This window comes from Eucyclogobius newberryi, unplaced genomic scaffold (assembly GCF_026437365.1).
Source record: "Eucyclogobius newberryi isolate DKJ021-1_F unplaced genomic scaffold, fEucNew1.0.hap1 SCAF_10, whole genome shotgun sequence".
NCBI lineage: Eukaryota > Metazoa > Chordata > Actinopteri > Gobiiformes > Gobiidae > Eucyclogobius > Eucyclogobius newberryi.
Window position 1 is genome coordinate 33,461,778 of NW_027315724.1, and position 24,463 is coordinate 33,486,240.

At 42.2% G+C, this 24,463-nt stretch overlaps 1 protein-coding gene across 1 annotated transcript in view; it reads left to right on the top strand.

Moving 5' to 3' along the window:
- fat3a (FAT atypical cadherin 3a) overlaps nt 1-23,011 on the top strand; it is a 223,351-nt gene extending 200,340 nt beyond the window's left edge. Inside the window, exons 23-35 of the mRNA XM_072455495.1 lie at nt 150-501; nt 1,079-1,213; nt 1,296-1,450; nt 2,090-2,323; nt 3,339-3,585; nt 4,203-4,356; nt 6,848-7,188; nt 8,243-8,404; nt 9,060-9,272; nt 12,370-12,483; nt 14,789-14,848; nt 17,986-18,021; nt 22,315-23,011. Coding sequence (XP_072311596.1) covers nt 150-501; nt 1,079-1,213; nt 1,296-1,450; nt 2,090-2,323; nt 3,339-3,585; nt 4,203-4,356; nt 6,848-7,188; nt 8,243-8,404; nt 9,060-9,272; nt 12,370-12,483; nt 14,789-14,848; nt 17,986-18,021; nt 22,315-22,898 — 2,787 coding nt within the window. The 3' untranslated portion in view covers nt 22,899-23,011. The remainder of the gene's footprint in view (nt 1-149; nt 502-1,078; nt 1,214-1,295; nt 1,451-2,089; nt 2,324-3,338; nt 3,586-4,202; nt 4,357-6,847; nt 7,189-8,242; nt 8,405-9,059; nt 9,273-12,369; nt 12,484-14,788; nt 14,849-17,985; nt 18,022-22,314) is intronic.
- Nucleotides 23,012-24,463: the final 1,452 nt, after the last annotated feature.

A 24,463-nucleotide genomic window follows, 5' to 3' on the forward strand; every position in this document is an offset into this window, starting at 1 on the left:
TGAATTATTTCCATGAAAGTCTTTGGGGGACATGAGTTTGGCAGTCACAGTTGAGCTCCATTTTCACAATAACTTCATTCACTATAAAGTAAATTATCCATGGAGTTAGTAGAAAACAAACATTCTCTAATAAGTTCTTTGTGTTTCAGGTTTTGCAGAAAGCGGCTGCGTCTCAGCCTCGGGACATTGTGCACGTGCTCAGTCTGCAGCCCGTCGGCGGGACGCCTCAGCTGGACATGCTGTTGGCCGTGGAGACCGGGGCAGGGGGCTTCTATAAGGCCGCCTTCCTCACCCAAAAGCTGAGCGCCTCCCGGAGGAGGCTGGAGGAAGTGCTGAGAGTGTCGGCCATCTTGGACAAGAACTGCTCGGGTCTGGACTGTCGCGGCGCCCAGTGCGAGCAGAGCATCACCCTGGACTCTCACAACCTGGCAACCTACAGCACGCCACGGGTCAGCTTCGTGTCACCCAGGTTTCACCGGACGTCCCGCTGCACATGCACTGGTGGGAAACTCACATTTTAAAAAGTTCTAATTTGTTCTTTTTTTTTTTGCTTTTTTCATTTTTATACATTTGTTTACATTTGATTTGATTATTACTTGAAAAGAGGGTTATAGGTGTGAAATAGAGCTTTTCATTTATTTAGATTTTATTTTATACATATTGTGCTGCACTTTGATAACAGTTTTGTTTATGAAAACCCACTTATAAATAAATCAATGAAGAGTTCCTCATTTTGATAGCACAGATTCATATTTGACTCTTGTTGATTAACAGTGTTGATCATCAGTTTGTGTTACACATTTATTTCCTGTTCTTGTCAAGAAGTGGAAGTCATGCTAATTGTTTAAAATACACTTCAAACAGATGAGGTTATTAAAAGTGTAGCAGCATTAGTGTGGAAACGTGCAATCTTACAGTAAAATCTATGGAAAGTAAACAACTGACCATTTTCTTTTTTACTTATTACCCTCTACTTATTAATTGTCTTCTCTATTAAAAAACACTTAAATGCGCTCCAGCTCAGAGGGATTAAGGGCCTTTTGTGTGAATGACAAACGTTGTGTTGGTGCGGTTTTAGATGCGAGCTGTGCCGTTCTATCCGAGCAGTGTGAGGAGCAAAACTGTCCCGCTGACATGCAGTGCATCTCCATAGAGGCCACCAGAGGGCGCTATGCCTGTCAATGTCCACCCGGGAAACTGGGAGAGTGTTCAGGTGCGTGACACGGAACTTTGCAAAGTATAAACCTGCCATTTCCAAGCTGAAGTGGATATTTATGTATTCGTGTGTTCAACAGGCCAGTCGTCTTTGAGTTTCTCCGGCAACAGTTACATCAAATACAAAGTGACGGACCGACTGCAGACGGAGCTGAAGCTGAGTCTGAGGATCAGGACTCTGCAGAACAAGGGCATCATCATGTACACTCACACTGAGCCCTGCACCGTGCTCAAGGTGCGTTTACTGTCACATGTAGTGGACTGGCTCAAACTCACACATCTTCACTTTGAGTAAACGCTCCATCACAAGAACAAACCATGAGTTATTAAATAAAGTGAAAATGGATGCGAAAGAGACAGACGAGACACGACTCCCGCGAGATGAGACAAGACACGAGATTGTGTCCGTGAGATCGAGACGGGACGAGATTTTAACATCGTTTATAATAATTAAACGGTGATGTCACGATGTTTGGATCTTTTTTCATTGTAGAAAGGAATTTTGCAGCTCATCAGTTTGAATGATTTTTGTCCAAACATTTGTACATTTGAAAGATTTGAAAAGACATTTGAAAAAAAAGCTCAAGAGATTTTGTCACTATTGAGTTCACATAATACAAGCGTTACACCACCAGATGGCAGTATAGAGCACACTCGATCAAAAATGCACTCAAAACAAGCAATTATTGTACCAATGCAGCCACAATTATACATATATTTATTATGTTTGAGGCTTAACTGTAATCATTCCTCTAAATATCCATGAGTTTTTGAATTATGGTCAAACATCCTCTAAATTATAGCTCTATTTCTTTCTTCATTTGTTGAAATCAATACGATACATTCATCATCGACTGTGTTCTGGTGTCTGCAGCTGGAGGAGGGGAAGCTGTGGTTCCAGTTGGCCTGCGCCTCCGGATCAGGGGATCCTCCGGACCTGTTGGGGATCTCAGGACGTCCCATTAATGACGGCAGCTGGCACACGGTGGCGCTGGAGCTCAGTCGAAATGTCAGCAGTTTGGCCATAGACGACAGTTACGTGGAGCAGCGGCGCGGGCCCCTCCACGCCCCCCTCGGCCCCGACAAAACCATCTACTTCGGAGCTCTGGTAAAGGTTCAGAGACGTGGGCGTGATAGAAAAGGTCACCTGGAAGCCTTTGTCCATCTGAACGTACTGATCTGAGGAGCTAGTTTATAGTAATAGTCATTTGACATACATTCTCTGCATTTTTCTTATAGATATTCCGACAAAATATATATTAAAAGTTGAAAGCTTGCTCTGGGCTTTGTGGCAACTAATGATTACATGGCATTTTACTTTCACAATGGACATTAGTCACCGCATGGCTGCTTTAGAGACCCTAAACATCCAAGGCAGGATTCAGAAAAAGCCTCCTCCTTCAGGGCCGTGTAAACGTCCAGATTGTCTCGATAATGACTTTTAAATGGCAACAGAATAATCTTAATCAGTGATAAGATTAACGACCTTTGAAACCTTTTCTACCGTTCACAACATGTGTTTTTCTTGCTTAAGTCTCATCTAGTCTTGTTTGTTTAGTGCAAAATAGTCCTGTTTTTGGTGAACTGTCACATTAGATATCTTAATGTATTCTGTAGAGTAGTAGACTGTAGTATTGATGCAGTAATATTCAAAGTAGAAGAATTACAGGGGTGTAAGTAGTAGTACAATACAGACTCTAAAACACGAACAAAAAGAGCTTTTACGACGCAAAATTAAATCAAAATGTCAATAAAAAATGACCAAATTTGAGATTTTAATCAATAGTACACTTTACTTGTACATATTGTGTGTGCAGAAGCCTCCAGTCACCACATTTAGACTTTTATTTAGTTGATAATGTATTTTAAAAGTTGGAATGTACAATTAAAATGTTAGTTTTAGCACTACAATCTTATATAGTAGCATAGAAAGTTGTACAAGTCAAAGTAGCAACAATAACAGTAACATACAGTAGTAATGTAGTAGGAGCAGCCTTATGTAGTACTCGTATTTGTAGTACCATGAGTAAACAGTATGTACGTGTCGTTTATGTAGCATCCAAAGCGATAAACGCAGCTGCACTAAATGACCCGGCGTAACGTGGCCCCCCTCTGCCTCTCAGGTGCAGCACCTGTCGTCCCGGGGCCTGGTGGTGTCTCAGAAGGACCCCCGGGTGCTGGAGGGCTTTCAGGGCTGCCTGGACTCGGTGATGCTCAACAACCACGAGCTCCCGCTGCAGAACAAGCGCTCGCGGTACGCCGAGGTGGTGGGTCTGACCGAACTCAAGCTGGGCTGCGTCCTGTACCCGGACCCGTGCGGGGGCCAGCCCTGCCGCCACGGGGGGAGCTGCACCACGCTGCCCTCCGGAGGTAAGACACGGCGCATAGTTGTGACTGTTCTAGGTGAATATGCACAACTGCTTTTAGATATAGTATGAGAAGTAGAGAACAAAGAAGAGCATCTGTAAAAGCTTAAAAATATATATTCTCCAACTTTTTATGGGACTGAGAGTAATAAAGTAATGCAAATAACTGTATATTAGACATTAACGTTTCCACTTGATTTTAAAACTGTGCATTTGGGATAGATATATGGATTTTGTTGTGTTTTTGGCAGTTGGAAAGGGAAAAAACGCTTTTACAAAGGAATGAAAGAAGGAAAAATTTAGAAAATAACACATTATCTTTGACAAAAACTGGTTTGATGGGACAATGAAGTAAAACGACATTGCCAGACACGGTTTGGATTAGTTTGCATTGATTTCTGACTTCACTTATTACAGACCGTCAGTAGAACTACTGTTTTACGTTGTAGATAATGTAATAAGTGCATATTGGTTTGCTTTTACTCACCCATTGTACAGTCCCTGCAATTAGAAATGTATAGAAGATGACTTTATGTCTTATTTACCACACTTTTAACTTTTATTTCAGTGCATGTGTGTCTGAAATGTTTTGTGACTGGACTGTTTTCTTTTCCACGCTAGGTTTCTCGTGCACCTGCAGCCCCCAGTACACCGGGGGGCGCTGCGAGCTGGAGATCACGGCCTGCGTGCCCAATCCCTGTCAGAACGGAGGCGTGTGTAAAACCATCGGCAGCGCCTTCCTCTGCAGCTGCAGGAGAGGCTTCAAGGGCCTCGCGTGAGTTTGCTTTGAAATAAAACGACATTACATTACGGATCACGATCACCTGCTGTTTTAGAGACGTGTTTGTTCAGTTTGTTCAGTTAAAAGCTAGAAAAGGCTGGAATCGTTCTGGCGACGCAGGTTCAATTTGTGCAAAGTCTCAAGCTTCAATGGATCAAGAAAAGAGCAGTTCTAAAGATGTAAAATGAAATATATACTTTATTTTCTGCTCTATAAGGCGCACTGCACTGTCAGTGAATGGTGTATTTTCGATCATTTTACATATATAAGGCGCATTAAGCAAAATAAAACGTGAACCACACAAAATCGCTTCGAGGTCAGTAAGCACAACCAGAATTAATCCATATAAGATAAGATATTCCGTTATTGTCCACACATGGGGAAATTTCATTGTTGCAACGCAGGTAGATACAGAGGAAAAGGACAGATAACTTATAGGAAGTTTAAAAAACCACTCTTAATAGAAGAACTCTTATAAACCAAAACTCCTATAGACAAAACTTCTAATTTCTTAATAAGGAACGGAGGGGAAAAATAAATAAAGATAAAAATAAAATAAAAAACAGCTAGCGTAAGACAAGATAATATTAATAATAATGGTAAAATAAACACTCTATTTTCATCAGTTATATACACATGAATGTGTTATGTTATGCACATGAATGGGACACTATTGCATATAAGTCGTTTTTGAGAAAATTAAAGGCTTTTAAGCGCCCCTTATAGTGCGTAAAATACGGTAAATATCCACAGTTGTAGTGGTTTATAGTTGTTTGTTGCCATCCCGCATAAGCAAAGTAGCAAAGTGCAAATATGACAGGTTTTTGGAGCTGCAGGTCTCATCTGTGACCACACGAGGGCAGTACTGAGCTTCCACTTCCCTCTGTCTCAGTCTCCATCGCTCTCTCCTCATCAGTATTCAGACTCAGTACATGTCAGTGCAGTATATAAATAAATAAGGTCCAGGGCAGATGCTGAATGTGCTCAGGGTTTATCGCGCTCATCTCTTTTCTCATAAATAAACGTGAACGCCTGAAAGAGGCTGCTGCCTTTGTGGTGCACTAAAGTCTGACACGGCAACGCCAACAGATTCTGGTTTACCACAGTCATTCACGCTCAAAGGTTTGGACAGATATCTCCCCGTTTAATGGTCCTGTGAAGCTGTAAAAAGCTCCTCGTGGACAGGTTTCCCCTAGTCCTGTTTTAGGTCTCGTTTTAATCTAGCTTAGATCTTATTTTAGTTCTGGTTCGGTCGTTTGAAGCTAAAATGTCTAACTTTTCCGGTGATACTTCTGTTTTTGTTATTGAAATAATCCAAAATGTTTTCTACGATTCCTCCATTTTGTTTTTCAAGGCATTTTCTTTAGCAAAAAAAACAAAAACACACCTGTAAATGAATTAAAAAAAATGTATTTTCAAGTGGGGCTGCAACAAGTGAATTGATTAATCCCAACTAATCAATTATTTAAATAATTGTCAACTCATTTAGCAATTAACTTGATGCACAAGCTCCAAAAGATGCTTTGTGCTGTGTATCTGTCGAGCAGCATCGTTCAGCTTTATCTGGGTAAATCAATTCATCCGAACAAGAATTCCTAGATGGATTCACCACAGAAAAGTGAGATTTTCAAAGCTGTACCATACTTTTATCTGGAAGTTAATAATAAACTATAAACTGCATAATTAGATCAAAATGTTGATCTAGAACGGCGCAGAAGTCCATTCATTTCCTGCAGAACTGAGAAACTCCGCCTCTCTCCCCGCCTCTCATCGACTCTCCCCGCCTCGCCCCGCCCCGCTTCGCCCCGCCTCACCTCGCCCTGCCCCACCTCTCCCTGCCTCTCTCCCCGCCTCGCCCCGCCTCGCTTCGCCTCACCCCGCCTCTCCCTGCCTCTCGGCCCGCCTCTCTCCCCGCTTCGCCCCGCCCTGCCTCTCGGCCCGCCTCTCTCCCCGCTTCGCCCCGCCCTGCCTCTCGGCGCGCCTCTCTCCCCGCTTCGCCCCGCCTCGCCCCGCCCTGCCTCTCGGCCCGCCTCTCTCCCCGCTTCGCCCCGCCTCGCCCTGCCTCTCCCTGTCTCTCCCCGCCTCTCTCCCTGTCATGCCTCCCCCCGCCTCTCTCTCCGCCTCTCTCCCCGCCTCTCTCCCCGTCCCCGCCTCTCGCCCCGCCTCTCGCCCGCCTCTCTCCCCGCCTCTCTCCCCGCCCCCGCCTCTCGCCCCGCCTCTCGCCCGCCTCTCTCCCCGCCTCCCTCCCCGCCTCTCTCCCCGTCCCCGCCTCTCGCCCCGCCTCTCGCCCGCCTCTCTCCCCGCCTCTCTCCCCGCCTCTCTCCCCGCCTCTCTCCCCGCCTCTCTCCCCGTCCCCGCCTCTCGCCCCGCCTCTCGCCCGCCTCTCTCCCCGCCTCTCTCCCCGCCTCTCGCCCCGCCTCTCGCCCGCCTCCCTCCCCGCCTCTCTCCCCGTCCCCGCCTCTCGCCCCGCCTCTCCCCCCCGCAGGTGCCGGGAGGACGTGAACGAGTGCGACCGCAGCAACCCGGAGGGCGAGTGCGAGAACGGCGGCGTGTGCGTCAACACCCACGGCTCGTTCTACTGCAACTGCACGGCCGGCTTCGTGGGGCAGAGGTGCTCGCTGCGGCCCGTGGTGGTGCCCGACATGCAGGCCGGGCACGCCATGGTCGGGAAGGAGGAGCTGATCGGCATCGCGGTCGTCCTGTTCGTCATCGTCGCGCTCATCGTGCTCTTCATCGCCTTCCGGAAAAAGGTTTTCCAGAAGAACTACTCCAGGAACAACCTGTCGCTGGTGCAGGATCCAGCCACGGCCGCGCTGCTCAACAAAGGTGAGTTCAGACGTAAATCAGACGTAACTGTGAGTAAAAGTACACCTGTGATGATGTCATAAGCGCTTTGTACATTTTGTAAAAAGTAAATCTAAAATATCTCAAAATAATTCAGGATTCCCTTAAAATTGTGCTTTTTAAACATGTCAAAGAGTGTTAAAGTATGAGAAAAGACTTCTGTCTGAACCAGGTCTGAAGTGCAGTTTTAGCAGGGTATTTAACCTATGGGCAAACATTAATATTTGAAGTCTTTGTAATTTGCTAATTACGGCCATTTTCTAATTTGATTTGTATTATTTGATTTTAAAGGTGGTATGGATGATTTTTTTCAGCAAATTTTTTGTCATATTTCCTCGTGGCGTGGATAAATCATTTGTCCTGCCACGTATCAATCATAAAACGCACCTATCGCTCACCTGCAGCCGCGTGCGGTTTGTCCTCACGTTTCCGCGTGCCTAAGCGCATGGATCTATCATAATATAGTTCCCTCAGTGTACGGGGCAAAATGAAGACGGAGAAACAGAGTTCAAGCTGACGCAGAAGTGGACAGAAATCTACGGGAGACGAGAGATGTGATGCGCTCCGTTGCGCTAATAAACAAACGCACGTGTGTGTTGTATCAGTCCACACGGGGGAGTGGCATGTGCACTTCCACCTGCGTTCTCAAATCACAGAAAAATCGTCCATTGCGCCTTTAAGATGATTCATAATCCCTTTCTCTCTCCAGCTCCTCTCAGTCAACAGTAATTATAAGAGAGAAGGAAATAGTTTAGTCAAATTAATGGAAGGCTGAGAGTTATGATTTGCAATTTAATCAATCAAAACAATAAAACAAAAACACTAGAACTCTCTGTAATAAAATGTAAGTTGAATTATGTTCTCTGACTGTTAAGGAATAGCATTGATTTATGTGTAATTTCTTGACACTCTCTTAACAACATTTAAAACCATCTGGAGCATAAAGTAACACGAGTAGTTTCTTTACATGATTTACAAAAAAATGTCTCTTTAAAACTGTCTTATTGTATTTGCATTTTCCCCTCTTTATCTTCAGCCAACGGTGTCCAGTTCAAGAGCCTGCACTGTGGCGTGGGAGACCCCTTGAACCTGTACGCCGAGCCCACCATGATGGGAGTCGGGGGAATAATCGGACCTCCTCAAGTCCCGGTCCGTCCCATGGCCTACACGCCCTGCTCCAGGTTGTTCAAAGTACAAGGTAAGTTTCATTATAAACTCTCTTAAAATGATATTGTGGATTTGGACAAGCGTCAGGACAGGAGTGTTTTATGTTTCCAGTGGCTGCAGACGGTACTGCATCATGTATATGTTTGATTCAGGATGTATTTGTTGTAGATTTACTATAAAGGACAAATCACAAATACACCACAAACACTGCAAATGTAATTACTCTAAATGCTTTTTTGGCCGTGTAATTCTTGTTTTGTTTTAAATAGATAATTTTCCAGTATTAAATACATTCTAATCCTGGATTTAGAATTGGATTATAATCATCTTTTAACCAGTTAAAAGTGGCACAAATGTTTTTCAGTTTTGGGAACAAGCAAAAGTTTTAGTTCTACAAAATGTGCTCAATCATTGTTGCTAAAAATAATAATTGACAATAACAATAATAATCCATGTTGGTTAAAATGTGGTGTCAGACACATTGCCAAATAGATTTTATTGGATTAGTTTTGGTTTAGTTCCATTTAAACCAGTTAAAAGTGGCCTAAAAGTTATCTGTCGTGATGCAAACCATGTTCATTAGACAGTTCTACATAGTTTTCAGATATAATCCCAATAAATACATGATAAAATGACGCAGATTCCTGACATAAAGCATGATAATATAGCCCTTTTATTTTCTGTAGACGATCCGCGGTCGACGCTGGAGAAGATGGTGGACGGCCGGACGGTGGAGCAGACCGAGATGAGCACGTTCCACCCCGAGTCCCCGCGCTTCCTGACCGGGACGACTCGGAGGGGCGTGGTCGTGTGCAGCGTGGCCCCGAACCTGCCCCCCGTGTCGCCCTGCCGCTCCGACTGCGACTCCCTGCGCAAGAGCCCCTGGGACAGCGACGAGGGTAAGGCTTAAAGGGGACGTCCGGCTTAAAGGGGACGTACGGCTTAAAGGGGACGTACGGCTTAAAGGGGACGTACATTGCTGTGTTTCGGGCCCTTAGTGAGAAACTGGATCATAAGCAGTTTATTATTGTACATTTTGTTCAGTGTATCGCATGGTATTGCTCTAAAACGGCTCAGTAATGATTGACTTCCTGTTTAAAACCGCCGCACAGATAAGCCCCGCCTCTTCATAGTGACACGTGGATTACTGTTGACATGTTTTTATATGTGATTTTCTCTACGTCTGCCAGTCGGAGTCTTTATTTTTCAAATGATCGCGACTCGGTACGGAGATGTGGGCGGGGATAGGGGGTAGGTGGAAACTGGAATTTTGCGAGCACTCCAGGACAGAACAGGATTAACTCAAACAAGCCGGAATCAATTAAAATGCAATGTAAACGAATGATGAGGAAACAGTGTTGGAACAAGGTTAAAAGTTCAAGTTGATTTTGCGTAATACGTCTCCTTTAAACTCTAAAACGAGCCCAAACCAGAATAATAATATACAATAATGTTACAATCCTGCTACTTTACATACTTGTGTCTTTGGGCTTTGGGCTTCTTTAGTACAGCACAATAAATTGCAAAAGTACCGATATTGCAGTATATAATTGATAATGCGACAAACTAAATACTGTATATCACAGAATGTCACACGGATGGTGAGCGGGAGCCACAAAAACAAGTGCTCTTTGGTGAGGGGAAAATTATTGGACAAGCAATGGACGAATTTAATAAACTTTGGGCGAGATGGGACGTATATGTAGGACTTAATTTATTTATGTATTATTATCAAATTGTGCCATTATTATTATTTTTCATTATCTGTATATATATATTTTTTGCATTATTATCTATTTTTTTTCCTTTTTTTTTTTTTCGTTTCTCATGTTTCAATTGAAAAAACTGAAAAAACGTTTAAAACAACACGAGATATTCTATAGAAAAATATTTTTGGTTAAATGTATTGTGTCCATACGACAGAGTATAAGGGCCAACTAAGGAAAAAAAAAATGCGCTGCACTACGAGAATAAAGTCATTAATTAATGAGAAAAAAGTCGAAGTCAGAAAAAAGTCGTAAATCAACGACATTAAACTCATTAAATAACGAGAAAAAAGTCATTAAATAACGGAAGAAAAAGTCATTAATTAACGAGAAAAAGTCGTAGTTTAGGCGCCGATTCAAAGTGACGTGAGCAGTTCACTTTCAGCCCCAGGTCAGGACGCACAAGAACGGGCTTGGATGAGTTGACAGTTTAGAACTACATAAAAGCCTGAAATAGATGTTAAAGTGTTTCCTGACCTTTAAAACGATGTCTTACGTGTGTTTATTACAAGACAAGACACTGCGTTTAGCAGCACCTTTCCTGTTCCGCATCATTCACAAACTGTTGGATAAAGGCTTTACTTTCTCCATGATGGACCCGTAATGCATCATGGGCTCAAACAGCAGCCGTGCTCCGCGCCACAGCTGCCCGCAGACAGGAGGAGCAGCCTCGCTGTTATATTCACACATATTCTGGGTTCTCTGCTCCTCTAAGTTTTATGCCCGGATTCTAACCTTTTGTGATCCCTTGGACAAACTCAGTAAAACACACAGAACACAAACATCCGTCTGCGCTTACTCTTAGCTCCTGACGCCCAGATCGTGTTTGGCACAGCCTAAAAGCAATATGTTTTACGCACATGCCATCATCCAGATGCATCATCCATACATCATCCATACATCATCCATACATCATCCAGATGCATCATTCACACATCATCCAGATGCATCATCCATACATCATCCATACATCATCCATACATCATCCAGATGCATCATCCATACATCATCCACACATCATCCAGATGCATCATCCATACATCATCCATACATCATCCATACATCATGGCATGAGCTCCAACACACGCGAGCACCAACACTGGAGTACGTCATGTTACAGGTCCAGGACCTGACATGTGACACTGCACCGGGGAAATGATTGTTTGTAAAGTCTAAAAGACCCGCATTATAAAGATCGACATCTATTGTGGACTTTTGTATTCACTTTTAACCAAGCGCCATTTGCGTCCTGGTGGTGGTGTGTTTGTGTAATGAAGACTCCACAGATGGATTGGACTCAGAGCAGATCAGCTTCAGAGCTTTAAACATACAAAACACAGCGCTGTTACTGGACTGTACCATTATGTAACACTGAGGGGGGAGCACGTTACATGGTGCTGAAAGTGAACCGCGTATCTGTCTTTATTGTCTTTAAATTATGAGATTTTTCTCGTTATTTAATGACAAAAAAAGTAATTAATTAATGACTTTTTTCTCGTTAATTAACAAGAAAAATCTCGTTAATTAACGAGAAAAAAGTCATTAATTAATGACTTTATTCTCGTAGTGCCCCGCATTTTTTTTTGTTTTTGGTTGGCCCTTGTACTCTGTCGTATGGCGAAACTCGTAGGCTAAAACAAAAAAATCTCAACTCCACAGTGCTACGGATGTTTTCTTTTGATTTGACTACTTTTTATTTATTTTTTATTTACTTTGCAAGTCATTTTGAAAAGGGCAGATGTTTATTCAGGATTTTCCTTCTAAATTAGCCTTGATTAAGTCTCAGTTTTGTCTCTATTTACTTTTTATTTTGACAGAGTTTAACTAATACATTAAGTCACGTACATTTGTGTTAAATAGTAGATAATTATTACTAGATTAAATGATCAGATATTGTTATAAAATCTGATATTGTGCAGCCTTACTTTTCTTTGCAGAGTTCTAGAGTCGAGCCTCTAACAGAAATGATATTATGTTAAATGTTATTTTATCACAAGAATTTCTGTTCTGTCTACTGAAAACCACCAACAACATTTCACGTGGACAAGTCAAATAACTAAAAAAGATATTAACCACGAACTGTGACAAGACGTGTGCATTTTCCCCGCCTCAGTTTGAAATCGCGACGCCGTCACGTCAAATGAACGCAACATTTATGACGTTTTTGTTTCCGTTCGGCGACGCTTTGGACAGCGTTTGACCCCCGCGTCCCTCTTCTTCCGTCCCTCAGGTAAAATGGTGGACCTGGCGGAGGAGGTCACGTGCTTCTCGGGCAGCAACAAAGGCAGTAACTCAGAGGTCCAGTCGCTCAGCTCGTTCCAGTCGGACTCCTGCGACGACAACGGTAAGACGCGGCCACGAAACGGCGATTCACGCAAAGACGTCCGCTTTTGACATTGCTGAACATCACATTTTGATCATGAGTTTGTGGCTTCTTCTTTGCTTTAATGTATTTTGGTGTGAAATTGTTTGTGAAATATATCTCAAAATGATCTGTTTTTTGTGCCCAGGACCAAAAAAAACCCAACCTATTTCAGTCGATTTTGTGTTTAGAATTACAGAGACATTTGTGGAAGTTTCTTGGCTACAGAAAATGACCAGTTTGTGTCAGTTACTAATGAAATGAACAGTATATGAAATAAATGTGATCTAGAACTGGTCATAGAGGTGGGCGATATTGACAAAAATGCATATTTCACTGTATATTACATGTTTTTTGTATTATACCAGTGACAATCTTCAGACAAAATCATGAAAATCCATCAAAAATGTGCTTTTTATAAATGCTGAGGGTTGAGATTCAAGTAAAGCACAAAGAATTTAAAAAAAGAAAAAAAAAAAATCTACAAAAGATTAAAAACTGAGCATTTGTTTTTGAAAATCTTTTATTAAAAAAAAAAATCAATATTCCGGACGGACACGCACCCACGCAGCACTCCTTTTCCTTTTTTAGTCAATACAAAAGAGCAGAAATATTTTTGGAAAAAATGACACCACAAGTCAGTTTTATTTAGATTTTTTTGCATTTTTTAAGCCGTTTTTATTGCATTTTTCGCCATTTTCGGATATATCCCCCACCTCTACTTCCACGTCACACTTACAACTATTCAGATTCTCAACCGGCCAAACTTCAAAACATGCAATCAACAAAAAAACGAGAGAAACTTGAGATAAATGTTTGATTTTGTTACAGATACTGGGTTTTGTTGTGTGTGAAGAGGCTGCGATCCTCTGCTGTCGTTGCTTTGTGTCTCATGTTTATTTGATTTGCCGTCATTGTAACCGTGTTGTTTCCAGTTTATCACCCGACCACGCTGACTTATGAAACAACGATCTAATTGTGCCATCCGCCGCTTCGGCAACCGTCGTCACGTTACATTTGAGCGGCGTTTTACAAATGGCCGTGGTTTTCGGGTGTGACGAGGCTGTGAGCCTCAGAAACACCGGCGAAAAGAGAGAGACTAAAGTCCTGAGCGAAAACAGAAGCAGCGACAACTTTTACTGCACTAAAAACATGAATATGAAAGACTTTTATGCTTCTCATCAGGAGTTTGGAATCAGATTATCTCCATTTGAATAAGCTGCTATTTGCAATTTGAGTTGATGCCCTTCCTGAATTTGTTAAATCTTAAATAACATAATAAGTGAATAAGTGCTTGATTAATTAAGAAGTATATACATCTGGATTGGAGTATATTTTGACTGTCTTAAAATACAACTTGCCAAAGGAACGAGCAGAGAATGTTTTTGTTTGATTTTTTTGAAAAATAAGAAAGAGTTGAGCGTTTTCTCACTTGAAATTAGAACAAAAACGCTCCTGCTCTTGAAATAAGATGCTTGTTTTATTGGCAAATCATATTTTAATACTCAAACCTGGATAAATATTACTTAATTCCAGCACTTTTTAATACCGGATTTGGTCTTTCTTTCCCAGTGAAGCTACAGATAACAAACTAGAAAACAGGAAACATAACTTTGTTTTACTAAATGATATCACAAATTAACCTGAGCAAATGCAGTTTTACGTCTCGGTCAACTCAAAGTAAAGCTGAACTAATCCGGGCGAAAACTAGAACATAGAACAAAGATAAAAGGTTCATATGTAGCTTTTCTGCAGAGACGAAACTCGCTCACTGAAAAAAACAATCCATGTTTTTTGAGGTTTTTTTCAGCAATAATACAAAAAAAAAACATCTGCTACTGAATAAATGTAAGTTTAATTCCAAATACATGCATAACATATCCCGAGACCACCAAAAAAGTTACATAATGCACCTTTAATATTTGGGTCCTTTCCTCTTGGATTATTTCATCTTTACTTTGAGTTTACTGGATCTAAAACAGCATTTCTTCAGGTCAGTTTATGATATTTTACAAGCTTAAAACATCTTTATGTTTCCTGTCTTTTGCACTAACAGCGTAGTGTCATAAAATAAGGAACCACGACACATTCGACCTAAAAGTATCTGACGCCTACAGCCTTGAAATCATCACCATTTCTGCTTGTCGTTTTTAATTTGCTGACCTTCACGCCCCACACAGGATTCAGACGTCCCATCTTGGATTTATTTTCTGTTTTATTTCCTTATGTTTGGTTTTCTTTTGTGATTCTCTGACGCTGCTGTATCTTCCCCCCCCCCCCCCGCAAGCCTCCATAGTGACCGTCATTCGATTGGTCAATGACGCGGTGGACACAATCGAGAGCGAAGGTACCATGTCTCCCCACGTCTCTGTGTCCTGCTCTCATCTCTCCTGCTCCTCCCTCCTGCAGCGCTGCACAGGGTTCCCACCAGGTCGGCACCGCAGCCGGGAAACGTAGCGCACCACGCAGAGTTTGTCACACGTAGGAAGGGAGGACATTTCAGAACGTTTGAATTTATGCTGCGTTCCAGTGGTCCGGTTGTAAATCCCTACTTCCTGCCTTTCAGAACCCCGAGTTTATCCGAGTTAGCCAATGCGACGTGGCTGCGGCCGGCGTTCGGATGACGTTTTACACCCGGACAGTTGAAATACTGATAGTAATGGCGTTATCTTCTCTGTAGTTGCTCTCTGCTGCCCCCCGCTGTCCGTGAACATGCACTGCGCGGCCGTTGAGCCTCCGCAGTTAGAAATGCAGTGCTATGCTAATGTTGCTAACGTCTACGCGGCGCTAACAACAAAAGCGAAAAATGTGATTCATTCAAATGTTGATTTTTAACTCATAGATGTAATAACACTGTCCAGGGTGATAAATTAACTTAATTGGATCTATATTTTGGTTGATTTTAGCACATTCTTGGGTTTTGTTGGAGTTATTACAGCCCACACACTGTATTTCCCCTAGTTTCTTCCGACATGACCGCTGGAACGCAGAAACGCTGAGAAAATGTCTTTTCAAGGTCCAAGTTCTGACCTCCGAGTACAAATGGAATGTAGCATTAGCTATGTAGCATTAGCAGTTGGCTAGCTAACCGTTTGTTACTAACTTGTATTAAAAACTATGATATAAAAGAAACAACCTTTTCAAATTTAAAGTAAAGACAACCTCCTCGCTTTTATGTATAGATTACTTCAGTTTGTCATTTTAATTAGTTTTGTTTAAAAATGTATAGAGCTCAGAAGGAGCGTCAAAAAACCTCCGTTACCATGGAAGTCCGCCATGTTTGTTGCTGGTGTGCTAAACGTCCATAGCGATACATTAGCAAAAACATAGTAGACAACAAAGCCATGGAACGACCTGATAAACAGCGCTACTGTTCAGTACATGTATCACTTCATAGAGTCAGAATACTTATGAACGTACTCTGACTTTAGTAATTAGCATCTTTTAAAATCTCTGTTAGTGTAACATTAGGCTAACTGAAAATGACAGCACACTCCAGAGCTCTATTATGCCTCAGAATTAGCATTAGCATGGACCTAAACAAATAAACAAACGCTAGCTTGCCCCCGACATGCTATTATGAGAACGCAGTTGTAATTAAGGAGATGTGAGGCAGACACGCACAGAACGAGCCGAGTGATGATTGACAGCGCAGGGAACATTGAAACTGGGCATTTTTCTGAGGCTCAGAGGAATAGGAGTTAATCTAATGAAGGAACAATATTATTAAAACCTCCAAAAAGTATGTGTTCTATTTGATATTTAAATTGACATTGCACCTAATTTGAAAAAGTATAATGTAGAATATCACCCTGTTTTAATGATACATTCATAATCCCGTTGTTTTTTGGTTGTTTCATTTGGATTTTGTTCTTATCTCATTCCCCAGTCATATTTTATACATGTTAGTTTGGCCCCTGTTTTATTGCCTTTGGTGACATTATGAGTGTAGACATTAGTGTGGACACGACTTCCACCTGGCCGATTACTATTTAAACTGTAACATTTATTCTTCTTTTATACCGTCCCGTTCTACCGCCGCTTAACTTGTGCCAATTAGTTCCTCTTCTGCGGTTCTAATAGAGTCTAATTTAGGTCTTTCATTACTCTGCCGTAAAAGTAATTAGCCTGACGCTTAAACTGATGTCCAGGAGACTGTGGGAACCCTGCTGCGCTCGCCTCCATCTCTCTCCGTTTCACTGAACCCCAAATGACTTCAGACACATTTCGGGGGGAGGGGAATAAGGCTTTTAGCTGTGTGTCACGTTCGCCGGAATTCAGACAAAGCGTGTTATTCTGCGGCAGTTTCACTCGGGCTAAAAATATCTCCTCCTGAGCTATTTATAACTGTCATGCTCCTGTGGCACGTGCAGCGCTCCTCGGATGGACAGGAAGCCAGGCCCCGCTGCAGTAAGAGACTGGCATGTCACGAGTCTCACTCAAGCTTTGGGAAAGAGTCAGGGAAATGCATGACTTTTTATAGACGTAACACTGTGGAGGCAATGCTAATCCCCGCTGGCAACAATCAATAACGTAAAGGAGATTATAATGAGAATTTTAATACTAAGGTTTTATATTTCAACACCACAATAATAATAAAAACACATTTTTTTTCAGTCTTGGAATCTAATAAGATGTAGTAATAAGTTAAACATTTTAAAAATATTATTCTTTTGTTTGGAGTTTGTTCCGTGATTAGTTTTGTAATTATCATTATTGGGATGTTAAAATGCCAGAATAAAAAAATAATAATAATATAAAATAATCACTTTTATAAATACAACAAATAAAACAAGCCAGTTACAACAATATATACAAACATATACATTTCAAACATACATAACAGAAGAAAAAAAAAAATAATACATCACAAATGTAATTTGTAATTCTTAAACTTATCAGGAAAGGTGAATTAAAAAAAAAAAATCAGTTTCAATTCTTCAATTCAGTTCAATTAGGTGTTTTGTATTGTTTTATTCAATATATGTAGTAGTTCAATACTAGTTTTATTATCGGTTAGTATCTGAGTATTCATTTTCCTGTTGCCATGGTTGATATAATTGAAATGCATTTAATAAACCACTGTGTTCACGCTAAATGAAAAGCTGAGTATATCCTCACAAAACATCCCTAGGGCTTTGGAATAGGTCTTGGCCGACAAGATTGAATTTTATTTTACTCAACTTCAGATTACAGCTCATGAGAAAATCTATTTTTTATAGTTTTTTGTATCAGTCAAAGAAAGAGTTCACGGCAATAAAGTGGTTTTAGCCTCGAAGCTGCCCACTGTCCGCATGGACCTCCAGATCCCTGAATCCACCATGTTTACTGTCTATTTACTTCCTCATCTTTATCCTTTTATCCTTTCTTTTCAGCCCTTCCTTCTTTTCTTTCTGTTTGTTTCCTTTAGCATGAAGAGAGCAGAGCGTAGCTTTATTTAGCCGATAGCTAACATGTTTTTGTGTCGTTTCTTCATTGGAGCAGTGTCTGTCATGGACCAGGGTCAAACCTACAACAGAGGTGACAACAACAACAACAACAACAACAACAATCCCAGCCACACCCATCCCTCCCTCTGTGTCCCATACCTGTCTCTATTCTCCTCTCTTCTTCGTCTGTCTTTCCGTGCGGTGTTGACAAAATGGACGCCGTCAAAGTCTCGGATCAGACCTGAGTTTAACCGTTCTGTTGTTGTAGATTTGCAATTTAGGTTTGAAATCAGCGTTTACGTCTTCTAAACATGTTCCAGCACGTCAATATACTAGTGAAGACTGAAATATAAACTGCGAATCTAATACACCAACGTGCATTTGAGGACATTCAGGTTCAAACGAGGGTTGGATTTTAAATAAGACACAAATAATTGTATCTTTTGACAATTCAACGTGTGATTTTGATTCGATTTGCTTCCCTAATCTAAAAAAGAATGATTAAAACACAAGGTTTGGGGTTTTTTTTCTTCTAGTTTTGTGTTCAGCGTTGATAAATAGTACCACAAAATGAATTGTATTCAATGTTGAGAAAGTCTGAGCTTCTTGTTATTGACCAAATAATCATATTTTAGTATATAGAATTTTTTAATTTTTTCAACAAACCTAATTTCCGTTATTTAAATGTTATCAATTCCTAATGCTTAAGAACATTCTATTAAAACGTACATTTAAAACCGTCTGGGTAAAAGCACATTTAGGTGGTTCTAGTTCTAGTCTAGGTTTAATTGACAAAAAAACAGTTAGTTGTCAGTTAGACAGAAAATGTCTAACTGACAGAACATGAATGTAAAACTCTATAAAGCATCTGGCAGAGTTTAAGAAAAGCTGAGTGTGTTTTATTTTCACACACGTCTTGTTATCATCGGGCTGTTCTTTGTTCTGATTTATTGCGGCTGTAAAAATTCAATAGTAACGGTGTTGAATTAATTAGGTTTCCTCATTAGGGCGGGCATAGGCTGAGGGCAATGACTTTCACAGCTGAACACAGATAGTAAGGCGTCTGCAGTGATAAATGTGCTCAGTGGAAACACAGAGGAGACAAATGAAACAAAGAGAGGAGAGCGGCCTTCAGCACAGAAGTCACAACAAGAGCATCAATATGAACTAGGCCAGCAGCAAGTGTCTAAGGCCTGGGATACTTACAAAGGCTGAAATATTATTATTATTAATAGTAGTAGTAGTAGTAGGAGTAGTAGGAGTAGTAGGAGTAGTAGGAGGAGGAGGAGGAGTAGTAGTAGTAGTAGTAGGAGTAGTAGTAGTAGTGGAGTAGGAGTAGGAGTAGGAGTGGTAGTGGTAGTGGTGGTAGTTGGAGTAGTGGTAGTAGGAGTAGTGGTAGTTGGAGTAGTGGTAGTTGGAGTAGTGGTAGTTGGAGTAGTGGTAGTGGTAGTTGGAGTAGTGGTAGTTGGAGTAGTGGTAGTGGTAGTTGGAGTAGTGGTAGTTGGAGTAGTGGTAGTTGGAGTAGTGGTAGTTGGAGTAGTGGTAGTGGTAGTTGGAGTAGTGGTAGTTGGAGTAGTGGTAGTGGTAGTTGGAGTAGTGGTAGTTGGAGTAGTGGTAGTTGGAGTAGTGGTAGTTGGAGTAGTGGTAGTAGGAGTAGTGGTAGTTGGAGTAGTGGTAGTTGGAGTAGTGGTAGTTGGAGTAGTGGTAGTTGGAGTAGTGGTAGTTGGAGTAGTGGTAGTTGGAGTAGTGGTAGTGGTAGTGGTAGTGGTAGTGGTAGTGGTAGTGGTAGTGGGAGTAGTGGTAGAAGTAGTAGCAGTAGTAGGAGTAGTAGTAGTAGTAGTAGTAGTAGTAGTGGTAGTAGTTGGGTTTTTTGGCCTTTTTACAAGAATGTAGATTTTTAAACAAATTTCCAACAATACTATTTAATATAAGCATTTCTGCTGCTGTAACATTTCAATAATTTTGTACAAAATAACAACAATTGATAATGTATGATACATTTGATGAAGAAATAGTTTTGAAAAATATAATAACAAATAAAAAACATAGTAGTAAAGTAGTGTTAATATCCAGTATGACTATCTGGACTATAGAGAAAATAAATACGCATAAGAAAATACATGTGTTATTAAAGATAATTCATCATTTCTTATTTTCATCAATAATACACTTTTCTTTTTCTAAATATTCTCTATCTAGAAACCTTATGTCCACCTGTGTTTCAATGACGATCGATATACAATAATAACAATAATAACAATAATAACAGTTAATGTCCAGGTCTGAATCTTAAACTTGATTGGACAGTTCTCTTCCGTCCACTCCCTTCTCTCAGCCATGTCCTTCTCTCTTTTGTCTCTTGTGTTTGTGTCCAAAGACGTCCCACAGCCCTATGACCCGTCCTGCCTGTCCCATGTCCTGTCCCGTCCCGTGTCCAGTCCTCTCCCGTGTTCTGTCCCATGTCCAGTCCCGTGTCCCGTCCCGTGTCCTGTGTCCAGTCCTCTCCCGTGTTCTGTCCCATGTCCAGTCCCGTGTCCAGTTTCGTGTCCAGTCTCATGTCCAGTCCTGTGTCCAGTTCCGTGTCCAGTCCTGTGTCCTGTCCCGGTGTCCAGTCCCGTGTCCTGTCCCGTGTCCTGTGTCCAGTCCCGTGTCCAGTCCCGTGTCCAGTTTCGTGTACTCTCCCATGTCCAGTCTCATGTCCAGTCCTGTGTCCCATGTTCAGTCCCCGTGTCCTGTCCCGTGTCCAGTCCTGTGTCCAGTCCTGTGTCCCGTCCGGTGTCCTGTCCCGTGTCCAGTCCCGTGTCCTGTGTCCAGTCCTGTGTCCAGTCCCGTGTCCTTTCCCGTGTCCTGTGTCCAGTCCCATGTCCAGTCCCGTGACCAGTCCCGTGTCCTGTCCCGTGTCCAGTCCCCACTTCCTGCATTTTGGATGACACGGTTTTGTGCTCTTGTTCTGCTTCAAGTGCATGGACATCCTTGAGTTTGGCTGATTATGTGTTTTTGTTTTATTGCTCACATTTCGCTTCCTTTTGTGATGTGGATGTGACGTCCAAAGCCAAATGAACTGGACAATCCTTCACGTTTGCGCTCTCAATCGATGCACCACAAACCCGGTCAGCCGTGCCAGTGGTTTCACATTCATACGGTCATTATTTCTGAGACAGATGAAGGTGAGGCTCATGAATACACGCTCAAGATGCTCCGCGTGACTCTCCTGCTGGACCGCGCGCTGTTCGCTTGTCTTCAGAAGCAGAATCGACTTTATTATTTGTCTTTGGCCCGAGAACAAACAGCGACACAAACGTAATAATAAACAGAAGGACAAACACGCAACACGGACAATCAGAATATGAATCACCATTTAATTTTGTCAACAACACAGGTCTGTCACTGTCCTCTGGTTATGTCCATGGGTGTTATTGCTTTCTCAGGAATGTTCCACAGTGTTGCATTAAACATATCTCTGTACCATTCATGTCATTCAAGGTTTTTTATTGTTCAAAAATACCTTGAAAAACATGCATTTATGAAAAAATGAAATGCGACCTGTGACCTGCGACTCAGCCTTGTCTCCATGGAGATGAATAAACGTAATGCTCCTAAAACTCTTACAGTTTAAAGTTGAGCTGGAGTTCAGGTCAGAATTCTGTGGTAGAATCTGTTGTTTAAATGTTAGATTGCCAATTTGTTCAACTTATTTTCATCAATAATACACTTACATATTCTAGAAACCTACAGTGAACACATGTCAACGCAATATGAACTACACTGTGGAACATTCTAAGTAAAAGCAATAGCATCTCCATGGAGACGAGCATGAACAATGACACTGCGCACCTTCAAACATCCACATCAGAAACCTTTAAACGTGATGAATCCAACACGATAAAAACAATGTATTTCGCATAATCTGATTAGAACGGACACCAAAGTGATAGGAAGTAACTGGTAGGAAGCTGCTGGCTGCCACTACACCGTCGGTCTGCCCCGGGACAGCCGTGACGTGGGGCCGGAATAGCCACACCCACTCGCCGAGGACCGTCGTGAGTCGCACGTGAAGGACTGTCCGCTTCAGGCTTCAACGCAACAATGTGTTTGTAATGAGTATTTGTGAATGTTCAATAACGTGCACTGACGCTGAATATGACCTGAACAGCTGGGCATGCTCCCTCCTCCACAGGCTCCAGCTGCATGTCTCAGAACTAACCCGCTCACGACAGATTGTGCACTTGTCATGAGCTTGAAATGCCCAGTGATTGTTTGAATTCTGACTTTGTATCTTAACCCAAATGTTTAATCGTCAAGCGCATGCCAAACCAAACGTGCTCAGTGGATATCGCGCCGTCACCGTAAACACGCAAAAACTAACTCTTTGTCTCTTGCGCAGCGTACCATTGGGACACGTCAGACTGGATGCCGAACGCCCGCCTGTCCGACATCGAAGAGGCCCCGGTGTACGAACCCGTCCCGACCAATGACGCGTCCGACTCCTCGCGCGGGAACCCGAGCCCCGCCGCCGGCCTCACAAACTCCTCCTCCCAGCTGACGGGGAGCGCCCGCGAGCTCGAGTCGGACTACTACCTGGGCGGCTACGACATAGACAGCGACTACCCGCCTCCCCAAGACGAGGACTTGTTCAGCGGGGATCAGCTTCCCGTCCCGCTGCCCAATCCGGCGGCAGAGGACTATCCCGAAAGCTACGCGCAGACCTCCCGCGGCCAACAGCAGGCGGGGTCGAAGGAGGACACGTTAGGGTTCCACCCCAGCCAGTACCTGCCGCCGCACCAGCTGCCGCTCGGGGACGGGACGCCCAGCCAAAGCGAGGATCTTTCCACGGGGGCGTCCTCCACCTCCGACGTGTCCAATCCGTGCCCCATGGACTCGGAGACGAACTCGGAGCGGGACAGCATGGAGGAGCTGAGGCGAGGCGTGACGATAACGACGGAATCGCAGCAGCAAACGGAAGTGTGACGGGCGGGGACGGTTGTGAGCGGTTCGGGGCGAGAAGAAACGGGACCCAAAAGTCGACACGGAATTCGAGGAGCTTACGAAATGGAAACGGAGGGGAAATGACAAGCTAAAGCGCTAAGTGGTGTAACGTGGTGGAGAAAAGTAGTACACGGTTCAGGCAAAACATTATGACCACCGGCGTGTCGTTGCTGGAATATAATATCGTTTGAAACTGTTTAAGCGGTTTCGATCCTCTACAAAGGCAGGTCACGATAACCCATTTTGAAGAGCGATATATTGCTTCCGAAAATATCACAGTAAAAGATAATATCGAATGGGAATGACACAATAACCCTAAAGCAGGATAATCCCACTAAAAGTAAAGTGAAAACACACATGGCAGCTCGGTTTCTCTCTGTATTACACGCAGAGGTTACTCATTCAACCCTCTACAGCTCAAATATGATTTCACTTCAAAATATAAAATACAAAAATTCAAAGAAAAGGTACAAACAATGAATATTAAGTCCCAAAAAATATAGTTCAAGTTATTCAAAGATGAGTCAATATAGTAGTTATTGTGACAGGCAGAAGAAAACAAATCAATAATGAATCTTTTTTTTTTAAATCACAAATCAAGTATCCAGGCCCCTAAAAAGTGTATTTTACATATAATTTTTTAGGTTGGAAATAGTCTGAATATTCCAGTCCTTCATGTCGGTGGTCTCAGCGTTTTGCCTGATGGATGTAGACTTAAAACATTTACGTTAAACTAGACGAGGCTTGAGGCATTGTCAAAAATAGACTGATTGGAGTGATGTAGTTCTAAGACACGGCGGGAACAAAGCGTTTGGTTTTTGGACGCGGCGTCGCCAACAAAAAGGAGTGAAAATCGAAAGTTTGAATGTTAAATGAAGCAAACGCGGCTTGGTTATTAAACACGCGACGGATGGATTCAGATTTCCCAAGATTCTCTTGTTTTACAGGGAAAATAACAACAGCTAAAAGACCAGAGTTATTCATTTTTAATTCGTTTTTGACTGGAGCCTTTTATGGAGGCCTACTTTGGGCCTTAGCGGGTTAAAAAGACCAAAAGACCTCGTCGCAGTAAAAGACCAGATTTCCCTCATATATATCATTAATATCTTGAAATAATAAGTCTGAATGTTGGTCTTACTTAACGATCATTCAAACATTACAATTAAACATCATAAATATAAATCAGACTTTCCCCCAGTGTTTTAAAGCCAAAATAAAACGTTTATTGCTCATATTAACTGCAAGGTAACGTAGAACGAGTTGAGCAGGTGTTTAAGAAAGATGAATTCAGTTTTGAGTGAAGGACAATCAGATGAAGTTACAGAACGTCTCCCGTGAGCTCCTTCTGTCAATCCTGTCGCACTTCTCTCAAAAGACACAAGTCCACCTCCCTTTTCCCCTCGATTTGTACACTTTATAGCACTCAAGAGCTTGTACAGAATGTAAAATAGTTATTTTCGAGACGATCTCAAGCAATGGCCTCCTCTTTTTTTTTTCATGTGGAATGTGCTTTCCAAAAATAATTACAAAAAAGAAAAACGTTCGGG